Source organism: Anolis sagrei, chromosome Y (assembly GCF_037176765.1).
Source record: "Anolis sagrei isolate rAnoSag1 chromosome Y, rAnoSag1.mat, whole genome shotgun sequence".
NCBI lineage: Eukaryota > Metazoa > Chordata > Lepidosauria > Squamata > Dactyloidae > Anolis > Anolis sagrei.
In genome coordinates, this window is record NC_090035.1 from 79,971,090 (window position 1) to 79,984,472 (window position 13,383).

The following is a 13,383-nucleotide window of genomic DNA, read 5'->3' on the forward strand; positions in this document are numbered from 1 at the left end:
CAGAACTCTAACAAAACTTTCAAAATGTTATTACTGTTTCATTATTGGTGATTTTTTTACTAAATGGTTCTAAAGTACTTACAAAATGAGGGAGCACTTGTGCTTTGCTTCTAAAGTGTTGCTAAAGCTGGCGTTTTGCTTCTAAAGTGTTGCTAAAGTTCTGGTGGTGAAAATTTCGGAACTCTAACAAAACTTTCAAAATGTCATTACTATTTCATTACTGGTGTTTTCTTACGAAGTGGTTCTAAAGTACTTACAAAACTAGGGGGTGCTGGTGCTTTGCTTCTAAAGTGTTGCTAAAGTTCTGGTGGTGAAAATTTCAGAACTCCAACAAAACTTTCAAAATGTCATTACTATTTCATTATTGGTGATTTTTTACTAAATGGTTCTAAAGTACTTACAAAACTAGGGGGTGCTGGTGTTTTGCTTCTAAAGTGTTGCTAAAGCTGGCGTTTTGCTTCTAAAGTGTTGCTAAAGTTCTGATGGTGAAAATTTCAGAACTCTAACAAAACTTTCAAAATGTCATTTCTGTTTCATTATTGGTGATTTTTTATGACGGAACCAATTAGGAACTGCCATTTATAACAAGGTTTTGAAAGTTTTGTTAGAGTTATGAAATTTTCATTGCCAGAACTTTAGCAACACTTTAGAAGCAAAGCACTAGCACCCCCTAGTTTTGTAAGTACTTTAGAACCATTTGGAACCATCGATTGCCCATGCCTATTACCCAACGTGGACACAAATATACAATTGCTGTCGACAGAGAGAGGAGAAGGAGAGCAGCGACATTTTCTGTTTGGTTTTAGGTGGGGACGACAGTGATCGAGGCGGAGGTGTTAGTAGTGAGTTGGACACACAAAGAAGTTGCGGCTAAGGATGGAGCCAAAGTCTTCGAGGAGAAAGGAGGGCTGCGGAAGAGCACAAGACAGGAAGCCAGGAGAAGCCTTCAGAGATCCAACAGCCATTGAGTCCAAAGTCTTAGAGCAAACTACGTGGGTTGCAATGCTTCAGGATTTACTACTAAGAGAGGCAGAAAGAGGAGGCAAGGAGAGATTGCGCAGGGTTGTAAGAAGAAGACACACAGCGGAGAGACAAGCAGAGAAGTGGCGCCCTTCCTCCAGAGTCGCTCAGGTTAGCATGAACATTCGTGGTCACACTACAACAGAGCTTTCCAAACTGTTGGGTCATGACACATCTGTGTGTTGTGCAAACGTTAGGAGATACATGAGTCCAGGTGAAATAACCAAAAATAGATTCCCAGAACTATAAATTAAATGTGTTGTGTCCCCATACACGTCATTATTACAGTTTAAGAATCAGTGGTTCCCAACCTGTGGTCTGTGGACCACCAGTGGTCTGCAAGAACGAAAATATGGTCTGCAGCCTCATCGTTACTACACCATTGCCTCGGAACCACGTGGCAATGGGAGCAACTGGTCTCGCAAAACCCTCTTATTGGGCCGAGGCAACGGGGATGTTGGGAGGGGAGAGGTTGAGTACCCACGAAAGATAACTACTACTACATCAGTTCTAGATTATTAAATATGGTTTTCTGTCAGTGAGCACTTTGACCAGAGACCACTTGACCAGGAGTCACTCTGACCAGGGGCCACTTTGACTACTGGATGGCATAGGTTCTGTATCAGAAACTAGAGCTGATGTGGTCTATCCAATGAAATTTTCTGAATCGGCACCCTCAAATAATCAAACCGTTGAGCAAACACTGCTTTGTAACCCTTTTGGTACTAATATTGGAGAGTGGTTCCTGGTCAAAGTGGCCCCTGGTCAAAGTGGCCCCCGGTTAAGTGGCCTCTGGTCAAAGTGGCCCCTAGCCAAGTTGTCCCTGGTCAAAGAGGTCTCTGGTCAAAGTGACCCCTGGTCAAAGAGGTCCCTGGACAAAGTGGTCCCTGGTCAAAGTGGCCCCTGGTCAAGTGGCCTCTGGTCAAAGGGGTCCCTGGTTAAGTGGCCTCTGGTCAAAGTGGCCCCTAGTCAAAGTAGTGCCTGGTCAAGTGGCCTCTGGTTGAAGTGGCCCCTGGTCAAAGGGGTCCCTGGTTAAGTGGCCTCTGGTCAAAGTGGCCCCTAGTCAAAGTGGCCCCTGGTCTAGTGGTCTCTGGTCAAAGTGGTCCCTGGTCAAAGTAGCCCTGGTCAAAGGAGTCCCTGGTCAAAGTGATCCCTAGTCAAGTTGTCCCTGGTCATAGTGGTCTCTGGTCCAAGTTGTCCCTGGTCATAGTGGTCTCTGGTCCAAGTGGCCCCTGGTCAAAGAGGCCCCTGGTCAAGTGGCCCCTGGTCAAAGTGGCCCCTGGTCCAAGTGGTCTCTGGTTAAGTGGCCCCTGGTCAAAGTGGTCCCTGGTTAAGTGGCCTCTGGTCAAAGTGGCCCCTAGTCAAAGTGGTCTCTGGTCAAAGTGGCCCCTGGTCAAAGTCCCTGGTCAAGGTGGTTACTGATCAAAAAAAGGTTGGGAACCACTGCTTTAGATATCTGTCCGTATCTTTTATAAGGGCTTGGTTTGCGAGTAAAACTGAGTGTCTGTGTGACCAAACGATGTGTGCCAAAAAGAAGTGTGCCAGCAACATAAAATGCTTGGAAAGCTCTGCCCTACAGGAAGGTGGTGGGTGACACAACAAGGAAGAACGGTGCGAAGGATGAATGGAGCAGAAAGAAGACAGGGACGAGCAAAGAGAAGCCACCTGAGACTATTGTAGCTGCAGAGGGAGGAAAAAGTGCCGAAAAGACTCACAAACCGCCACCCAGACTACGATGAGAGAGTCCTCTGTCAAGCGGCTGTTAGAAAAGAGTCTTGGTCCTTTGACGGCACCGAGAGAAGGGAGGGAATTGTTACCTGAGCGCCCCGCACGGGGTCCGTGTCCGCTCTCGGGTAAGTGTTAAAAGGCCGCCCGGTCTGCTGCGCCGTCTTCATGACCCCCTCCGAGACGGGGATGTTGGGGGTGCGGATATTGGGGCCGGAGAGGGGCCGCTTCTCCCGGGGGGACTGCGGGCTGGCCTCGCCCGCGTAAGAGGACTTGGGCCGTTTGTCGGGGACGTCAGGGCGTTCCCTCCGGACAACACGGTCGGGGGGCTCCTTCCGCCCGTCTCGGTTCCGGTGGTGGTGGTGGTCCGGGACGGGCTTGTTGTGGTACTCGGGAGGTGGTGGCCGATGGTGGCCAGGGGGCTGATGAGATTTGCCGGGGGCGCGGTCGTCCTTGCTCCGCGGCTCTCTGCTTTGCTCCGCCGTGTGCCGGTTCCGTTCCTTCGCCTCCTTGCCTCTGCCTCCGCCGGCATCTTCTTGGTGATGGTGGTAGTGATGGGGCCTGGCTTCGATCAGGCCGTTCTCCTGGTAGAGCTGGTCATGCCGGGGAGGGAAAGGGGGGCTGTCCCTCCGCAGGGAATTGGAGCGCGACACCGACATGTTCTCAAACTCATCCAGCAACCAAGCCAGGGAGCCGTCCTTGGCCGCTTTGTTGCCCCGCACGATGGTCTTAGAGAGGGGGAAACGCAAGGGATGAGGTGGCAGTGGTGGGAAAACAAAATAAGACACACACACACACACAAAAACACAAAAAGATAAAAAATAAAGTAAGAAATGCAACGCAACGCAAAGAAATTAAAAGATATGGTGCCCTGACGGATGCCTGGCTCAGCTTTCGCACAGACAATGAAGCGCACAGAAGCAGAGCATGCGGGGGTGGCAATGGCGACACTCACATGCCGGCCTCCGAGGAGGAGGAGAAGGAGGCGATGTCCAGAATTGCGTCCCCATTCAAGGCAAAGGACATTCTTTACAACCAACAAGGAATTGATAAAGAGGAGGAGGACGGAAGCTGGGAGGAAGCGGCACAGCGTCTTGAGCTGTGATCTGATTCCCTGCCTTCGAAACAACAGTCGGGGCTAAGATGTCATTGACCTAAAACGCACACCAGTCCAGTCGGCAAAGCTGATTTCAGATCTATTCCGGGTCACAGCATCGGGCCGGCTCTCGATGGAAGGCAGGGCTCGCAGAACCCAGCACGCCAATAGGAAGGCTTCTCACCCACTCTGGGATCAAGTCAACACACAACCCTAGAAGCCACTTCCATGTCTCTGCACCCCCCCGTTCAAGTCATGAGGGACTCCAAGATCCTTTTCAAACGTCCTGCTCTCGAGCCAGGCCTCATCGTCCCCCATTCTGTATCTTTGCATTTCGTTTTTTCTGCCTAAGTGGAGTATCTTGCATTTGTCCCTGTTGAACTTCATTTTGTTTGTTTTGGCCCATCATCTCTCTAATCTGTCAAGATCATTTTGAATCCTGCTCCTGTCCTCTGGAGTCTTGGGTATCCCTCCCAATTTGGTGTCGTCTGCAAACTTGATGATCCTGCCTTCTAACCCTTCATCTAAGTCATTAATAAAGATGTTGAACAGGACCGGGCACTCCACTCGTCACTTCTTTCCAAGATGAAGAGGAAGCATTAGTGATCACTAGTCAACATACAACCCTGGAAGCCACTTCCATGTCTCTGCACCCTCATTCAAATCATGAGGGCACCTTCCCCTTTCTCTTGCATTTACTCCTGGCCTGACGTGTACAAAAACACCTGGAGTGCCCACAGAAGCAATTTTGAGCTCCCAAACTACAAGCAAACTTGTGTTTCTACTGCAAAAATGGACTCAGAAACTCATGTTGGAAGGGAAGAACCACCACACTTGTCTATAGAGCAATTAAGGACAGAGGGAACCCTGTGGTGCAGGCCTCCTAACTTGTTTTTCACTTCTTTTCCTTACATCAATGCAACTCAGGGTATTTTATTTATTTCATAGAATCATAGAATCAAAGAGTTGGAAGAGACCTCCTGGGCCATCCAGTCCAACCCCATTCTGCCAAGAAGCAGGAATACTGCATTCAAAGCACCCCTGACAGATGGCCATCCAGCCTCTGTTTCAAAGCTTCCAAAGAAGGAGCCTCCACCACACTCTGGGCAGAGAGTTCCACTGCTGAACGGCTCTCACAGTCAGGAAGTTCTTCCTCATGTTCAGATGGAATCTCCTCTCTTGTAGTTTGAAGCCATTTTTCCATTGCGTCCTAGTCTCCAGGGAAGCAGAAAACAAGCTTGCTCCCTCCTCCTCCCTGTGGCTTCCTCTCACATATTTATACATGGCTATCATATCTCCTCTCAGCCTTCTCTTCTTCAGGCTAAACACGCCCAGCTCCTTAAGCCGCTCCTCATAGGGCTTGTTCTCCAGACCCTTGATCATTTTAGTCGCCCTCCTCTGGACACATTCCAGCTTGTCAATATCTCTCTTCAATTGTGGTGCCCAGAATTGGACACAATATTCCAGATGTGGTCTAACCAAGGCGGAATAGAGCATGGGGAGCATGACTTCCCTGGATCTAGACACTATGCTCCTATTGATGCAGACCAAAATCCCATTGGCTTTTTTTGCTGCCACATCACATTGTCGGCTCATGTTTAACTTGTTGTCCACGAGGACTCCAAGATCTTTTTCACACCAGGTATTGTCCCCCACTCTGTATCTTTGCATTTTGTTTTTTCTGCCTAAGTGGAGTATCTTGCATTTGTCCCTGTTGAACTTCATTTTGTTAGTTTTGGCTATTCATCTCTCTAATCTGTCAAGAATTGAATCCTGCTCCTGTCCTCTGGAGTCTTGGCTATCCTCCCAATTTGGTGTCGTCTGCAAACTTGATGATCCTGCCTTCTAGTCCTTCATCTAAGTCATTAATAAAGATGTTGAACAGGACCGGGCCCAGGACAGAACCCTGCTTGTGGCACTCCACTTGTCACTTCTTTCCAAGATGAAGAGGAAGCATTAGTGAGCACTAGTCAACATGCAACCCTGGAAGCCACTTCCATGTCTCTGCACCCCCCGTTCAAGGCATGAGGGCACCTTCCCCTTTCTCTTGCATTTTATTCTTGGCCTGGGATGTGCAAAAACACCTGGAGTGCCCACAGAAGCAATTTTGAGCTCCCAAACTACAAGCAAACTTGTGTTTCTACTGCAAAAATGGACTCGGAAACCCATGTTGGAAGGGAAGAACCACCACACTTGTCTATAGAGCAATTAAGGACAGAGGGAACCCTGTGGCTTGTTTTTCACTTTTCCTTACATCAATGCAACTCAGGGTATTTATTGATTTTATTTATTTATAACTTTTAGCACCAGGATTGTGGCACAGCTGGCTGAGTGCCAGCTGCATTGAGATCACTCTGACCAAAAGGTCATGAGTTCGAAGCCAGCCCGGGTTGGAGTGGGTTTCCAACCAATTGTGTGTAGCCTGTTGTCGACCTTTGCAACCCGAAAGACAGTTGCATCTGTCAAGTAGGAAAATAAGGTACCACCTTAAAGTGTGGGGAGGCTAAATTAACTGATTTATGAGGCCATAAAGAAGACTCCAGCAAAAGCATTCCAGCAGGAAGCATGTGGGGAATGCGGAAGTGCTTCATCAGCGTCGCAGATGGACGATGAAAGCGACAGCTCCCCTGGCGGCCAGAAAAAAGTTAAATAGCCTCCGTGTATGTCTGTATACGTTTGTATGTCAAAAATTGGCATTGAATGTTTGCCATATATGTGTACACTGTAATCCGCCCTGAGTCCCCTGCGGGGTGAGAAGAAGGACAGAATATAAATGCTGTAAATACATAAATAAATAAATACATATCCGGTTCTTCTCTACCTCCGTGGAGGGACTCAGAACGGCTAACAGCAAGAATTCAATGCAAACAATAAATAACATTTTAAAACAACATCCATAAAACAATAGGTTAAAATACATATTAGATTAAAATACATATAAAACCATTCGCCAAGTTGATTTGTTTCTTGCCTCCACGAAGAGGTCACACATCGTGCTCGAGCACACACACCGATTCCCGAGAGTCATTGATGCTTTATTCTTTTCATTTGAGGCTTCTCTCTTCAACACAGACATGAGACCCTTCTATCAAAGTTTGGGTTGTTGTGTGTTTTCCAGGCTGTATGGTCATGCTCCCGAAGCATTCTTTTCTGACGTTTCGCCTGCATCTATGACAGGCATCCTCAGAGGACCTTAGAGGATGTCTGCTATAAATGCAGGCAAAACATCAGGAGAGAATGCTTCTAGAACATGACCATACAGCCCCAAACACCTACAACCTGAGGATGCTTGCCATAGATGCAGGCAAAACGCCAGGAGAAAATGCTTGTAGAACATGGCCAGACTGAGACATGAGACCCTTCTATCAAATTTGAGTTACTGTGTGTTTTCCAGGCTGTATGGTCATGTTCCCGAAGCATTCCCTTCTGACGTTTCGCCTGCATCTATGGCAGTTATCCTCAGAGAACCTCACAACTTCTGAGAATGCCTGCCATAGATCCAGGCGAAATGTCAGGAGAGAATGCTTCTAGAACATGGCCATACAGCCCAAAACACCTACAACCTGAGGATGCTTGCCATAGATCCAGGCGAAACATCAGGAGAGAATGCTGCTGCAACATGGCCAGACAGCCCGGAAAACACACAACCCAGTGATTCTGGCCATGAAAGTCTTCGACAATACATTAGGGAACTTTCTGTTATCGATCTATCGACAATAAAAGTACGTTTTTACCTTTTTGAACCTTACCAAAGCATCTTGAGAATTTTCTCTCATGTTTCCTACCATAAGCTCAGGTATATTTACAGCACTGACGATGCCACACTCTACCAAATATTATCAACATATCAATATATTATATTGATATTATATTACTAGAATATATGGAGAATATTCTAGAAATATAATATATTGATATGTTGATAATAATGTTATAATTTAACGCAATATAATACTAATACAATATAATAATTATGTATTTTATATTATATGTAATATTACTAATAATATTACAGTATAGTGGTATAGTACAATATAGTAATATATAATATTAATATTGTGCTGTGCTAATAATATATTATAATGTATACACATATAATGTTGATAGTAATGTTATAATGTAATACAATATAATACTACTACTAATACAATATAATAATTATATATTTCATATTATATGTAATACTACTAATAATATTAAAGTATGGTGGTATAGTAAAATATAGTAATATATAATATTAATAAAAATACTATAATGTAATACAATATAATACTAATACAATATAATAATTATATATTTCATATTACATGTAATATTACTAATAATATTACAGTTTAGTGGTATAATACAATATAGTAATATATAATACTAATATTGTGTTGTGCTAATAATATAATATATTGCATACACATAAAATGTTGATAATAATGTTATGATGTAATACAATATAATACTAATAATACAATATAATGAGTATATATTTCATATTACATGTAATATTACAGTATAGTGTTATAATACAATATAGCAATCAATATGTAATACTAATATTGTGCTTGCTAATAATAATATATTGCATAAACATAAATGTTGATAATGATGTTATAATGTAATACAATATAATAATTATATATTTCATATTACATGTAATATTACTAATAATATTGCAGTATAGTGGTATAGTACAATATAGTAATATATAATACCAATATTGTGCTGTGCTAATCTATATAAATAAAAATGTAATGTTCGTTTGTGGGATTAACAGAACTCAAAAATCACTGGACGAATTGACACCAAATTTGGACACAAGACACCTAACAACCCAATATATTCCTTCACTCAAAAAAATTGATTTTGTCATTTGGGAGTTGTACTTGGTGGGATTTATAGTTCACCTACAATCAAAGAACATTCTGAACCCCACCAACGATGGAATTGAACCAAACTTGGCACCCAGTTCTCCCATTACCAACAGAACATACTGGAAGGGTTTGGTGGGCAGTGTCTTTTGGTTTTGGAGTTGTAGTTCACCTACTTACAGAGATCACTGTGGACTCAAACAATCATGGATCTGGACCAAACTCTACATGAATACTCAATATGCCCAAATGTGAACACTGGTAGAGTTTGGGGAAAATAGAATCTTGACATTTGGAAGTTGTAGTTGCTGGGATTTATAGTTCACCTTCAATCACAGAGCATTCTGAACCTCACCAACGATAGAATTGGGCCAAACCTCCCACACAGAACCCCCATGTGGGCCACAGCAACGCGTGGCAGGGGACGGCTAGTAATAAAATATATTGCATGCACATGTAATGTTGATAATAATGTTATAATGTAATACAATGCAATACTAATAATAATACAGTAATTATATATATTCATATTCCAGAGAGTTCCGAATTTAGCTGTGCAGGAGACCCATATGTGCAGATTTCACAGATGGGCCAGAATGAATCAAGACCAAACTCTCCCTAGAAGCCAAGGTGACTTACATTCTTTGGACATGGGATTAGACAAAACTCATTGGAAAAGGCAATAACAGTAAAGTTGGAAGTAGGAGAAGAGAAGGGAAAAAAGGATGACCCAAACAACTACCGTCCGGTCAGCCTCACGTCAATACCAGGCAAGATCCTGGAAAAGATTGTTAAGGAAGTGGTCTGCAAACACTTAGAAACAAATGCAGTCATCGCTAATAGTCAACATGGATTTATCAAAAACAAGTCATGCCAGACTCATCTGATCTCTTTCTTCGATAGAGCTACAAGCTGGGTAGATGCGGGGAATGCCGTGGATAGAGCGTACCTGGATTTCAGGAAGGCCTTCTTTGACAAGGTCCCCCATGACCTTCTGGCAAGGAAACTAGTCCCATGTGGGCAAGGCAAAACTACGGTGAGGTGGATCTGGAATTGGTTAAATGGACGAACCCAGAGGGTGATTCTCCCCAAGGCTTCCTCCTCTTCATCCTGGAAAGAAGTGACGAGTGGAGTGCCGCAGGGTTCTGTCCTGGGCCCGGTCCTGATCAGGATCTTGATTAATGACTTAGATGAAGGGCTAGAAGGCAGGATCATCACGTTTGCAGACGACACCAAATTGGGAGGGATAGCCAAGACTCCAGAGGACAGGAGCAGGATTCAAAATGATCTTGACAGATTAGAGAGATGGGCCAAAACTAACAAAATGAAGTTCAACAGTGACAAATGCAAGAGACTCCACTTTGGCAGAAAAAACGAAATGCAAAGATACAGAATGGGGGACAATACCTGGTGTGAAAAAGATCTTGGAGTCCTCGTGAACAACAAGTTAAACATGAGCCAGGAATGTGATGTGGCGGCAAAAAAAAAAAGCCAATGGGTTTTTGGCCTGCATCAAGAGAAGCCTAGTGTCTAGATCCAGGGAAGTTATGATCCCCATGCTCTATTCCGCTTTGGTTAGACCACACCTGGAATATTGTGTCCAATTCTGGGCACCACAATTCAAGAGAGATATTGACAAGCTGGAATGTGTCCAGAGGAGGGCGACTAAAATGATCAAGGGTCTGGAGAACAAGCCCTATGAGGAGCAGCTTAAGGAGCTGGGCATGTTTAGCCTGAAGAAGAGAAGGCTGAGAGGAGATATGATGAGGGCCATGTTTAAATATGTGAGAGGAAGCCACAGGGAAGAGGGAGCAAGCTTGTTTTCTGCTTCCCTGGAGACTAGGACGGGAAACAATGGCTTCAAACTACAAGAGAGGAGATTCCATCTGAACATGAGGAAGAACTTCCTGACTGTGAGAGCCGTTCAGCAGTGGAACTCTGCTGAGTGTGGTGGAGGCTCCTTCTTTGGAAGCTTTTAAACAGAGGCTGGATGGCCATCTGTCAGGGGTGATTTGCATGCAATATTCCTGCTTCTTGGCAGAATGGGGTTGGACTGGATGGCCCATGAGGTCTCTTCCAACTCTTTGATTCTATCATTCTATGAGATGGAGAGGATCAAGAAACCCCAATTCTGGGTTTACAAGGGCAGGGGGTGATATCTTGGAGGCTTTCCTTTGCCATAAGCTGAACGACAATAACTTCAAGCCACATTCCAAGTTTCTGTAAACATATATGAGTTTTATTTCCTGCTCCTTTCCCCCCATCCTTTTAATCTCAGTAGCATTTCTTGTAGACAATGCATGGGCCGTGTTCATTGTAGTGCTCCTTCCAGACCCAACACGTCTGGAAGTTTGTCAAGGAGGCCAGAAGGGAGCCTCCAGTCCAGACGGAGTACTGCCGCAACGGAATGGCGGCCACTTTTACTTTGGTATCAGTGGTCTCGCCTGCCATGATGTCATGCGTGAGCCTCTCTTCGAAGCCTTCGAAGAGGGACGAGCCTCCGCACAAGAGGATGTTCTCATACATGTCCTTCTTGCACTCTTCGGGGACCTTCCTCAAGCTCCGTAGGGCCATGTCGTGGATGCCCACAAGAGAAAGCCCTGGGGTCTGCGGTGGGTGGAACAGTAGCTCCGGACACTGGAACCGCTCTTTCCCCAAAGTGATGACATGTCCATCAGGCAGTTGGTAGCTTGCTGGGGATTCTGTTTCGGTCTCAGAATTGAGAGCAACGTAACAGCATTTGTGCTTGATGTCTTCCAACATCTGGTCGTCCAAGTAGTACCCCTTGTCCTTCAGGAGGTCCATCAAAAAGGATGTCATGTTGCTCCCGGCGATGTCCATCCTTTCCGTCTCATGCGGGAGGTTGTAGCCCTGGTAAACGGGCACTGTGTGGGTTGTGGCGTAGCCCGTTTCAACCACCAAGCCGCTGGTCTTGCCGTGGGCGTAGACAGACAGCACCGACTGGCAGGCTACATACATGGCTGGGGAGTTGAGTGACTCGAAGACCACCTCTACCAGCTTCTCTCGGTTGGTGATTGGACACAGCGGAGGGTCGGACATGAGGAGTGCGTGTTCTTCCGGTAAGGCGTTCAGCTCCGAGAAGAGTTGCTTCCAAAGGAAATCGGCAGCCTCCCAATCGACGATGACCCCGTGCCTTACTGGCAAACTGATGTCCACCTCTCCCTTCAATATATCCGGCCAAGTCTTCCCTGTTAGATGTCCAATCAATGTTCTGATGGACACTTGGGGAATCTCTTGACCCGCAAACCCGGCTTTACATGCCCCGGTCCCAGTATCGATGACCACCGCTCTTTGAGAATGTTGTTCTGGAGTTTCTGACCTCACCCAAGAAGTCCAGGATCTGGATGGTTGGACCAAGGCATGTTCAGAGGAACGTGTCCTTGTCCTTGCTCGGCTGAGTCTGGACCTCGAGTGTTTGGAAGATAAAGCCCCCGTGCTTTTGGCCCTCGGAGGACTAGGAATGCCTCCCCACTTGCTTTGGCTCGACATGTTTCTCCAAGAGATCCTCAAACTGCTGACCCACAAGGTCAACCTGTAAGTTGTGGGAGCAATGTGGAACTTGAGGCTCAAGCTGTCATCACAAAGGAGAACTATGACCTCACTTGCGCTGGCCCAAGAGCGGAGAAGAGCTGGCTTCAGGGTTCTTGGAGCTCCCTCCTTGGATGGCCATTAGTCAGAGCCTCCAAGACCACCAATGAATGTGTCCTGGAGCAAATCAGGCCTTTAGGTTTATTTATCGTGTCATCCGCAACCAAAACATTGCATTACATTTCTAACAGAACAAAACAAACAAACAGATAAAAAACAAACAAACACAAATTTTGCAAACTTGGTAGCTGATTAAATGTCCTTTGACCAGTATCTGGCCCCTTGGAGTGCCTCTGGTGGTGCCGCAAGAAGGTCCTCCATCGTGCATGTGGCAGGGCTCAGGTTGCATTGCAGCAGGTGGTCAGTGGTTTGCTCTTCTCCACACTCGCATGTCATGGATTCCACTTTGTAGCCCCATTTCTTAAGGTTGGTCCTGCATCTCGTGGTGCCAGAGCGCAGTCTGTTCAGCGCCGTCCAAGTCACCCAGTCTTCTGTGTGCCCACGGGGGAGTCTCTCATCTGGTATCACCCACGGATTGAGGTGCTGGGTTTTAGCCTGCCACTTTTGAACTCTCACTTGCTGAGGTGTTCCAGTGAGTGTCTCTGTAGATCTAAGAAAACTATGTCTTGATTTAAGTCGTTGACGTGCTGGCTGATATCCAAACAGGGGATGAGCTGGAGATGTTTCTGCCTTGGTCCTTTCACTATTGGCTGCTACTTCCCGTGGTGCAATACCAGCTAAGCAGTGTAATTTCTCCAGTGGTGTAGGGCGCAGACACCCTGTGATAATGTGGCATGCCTCATTAAGAGCCACATCCACTGGTTTAGTGTGGTGAGATGTGTTCCATACTGGGCATGTGTACTCAGCAGCAGAGTAACATAGCGCAAGGGCAGATGTCTTCACTGTGTCTGGTTGTGATCCCCAGGTTGTGCTAGTCAGCTTTCGTATGATATTGTTTCTAGCGCCTACTTTTTGCTTGATGTTCAGGCAGTGCTTCTTGTAGGTCAGAGCACGGTCCAGAGTGACTCCCAGGGATTTGGGTGCGCTGCAATGCTCCAGTGGGATTCCTTC

The 13,383-nt window shown here is 45.8% G+C and overlaps 2 protein-coding genes across 7 annotated transcripts in view; both read right to left on the reverse strand.

Annotated features, from left to right (window-relative positions):
• The window catches only part of PAK4 (p21 (RAC1) activated kinase 4), a 129,963-nt gene that overhangs the window by 23,974 nt on the left and 92,606 nt on the right, over positions 1-13,383 (reverse strand). For 4 of the 6 annotated variants that reach the window (XM_067461417.1, XM_067461419.1, XM_067461418.1 and 1 more), the window contains exon 3: positions 2,838-3,473. The exons of 1 other annotated variant lie outside the window; for it this stretch is intronic. In XM_067461417.1, coding sequence (XP_067317518.1) covers positions 2,838-3,473 — 636 coding nt within the window. Of the gene's footprint in view, positions 1-2,837; positions 3,474-3,700; positions 3,877-13,383 lie in introns of those variants that run through there. One more of the 6 variants, XM_067461421.1, reaches the window with a different exon arrangement.
• LOC132780841 (actin-like protein 9) lies at positions 10,651-12,455 on the reverse strand. Its single transcript, XM_060784661.2, has one exon. The coding sequence runs from the start codon at positions 12,211-12,213 to the stop codon at positions 10,978-10,980; it is 1,236 nt and encodes a 411-aa protein (XP_060640644.2). The 5' UTR covers positions 12,214-12,455; the 3' UTR covers positions 10,651-10,977.

Bases quoted from the DNA above. Each gene is read 5' to 3' on its own strand.
- LOC132780841 (XM_060784661.2), bottom strand. From the start codon at position 12,213: ATGTCGAGCCAAAGCAAGTGGGGAGGCATTCCTAGTCCTCCGAGGGCC.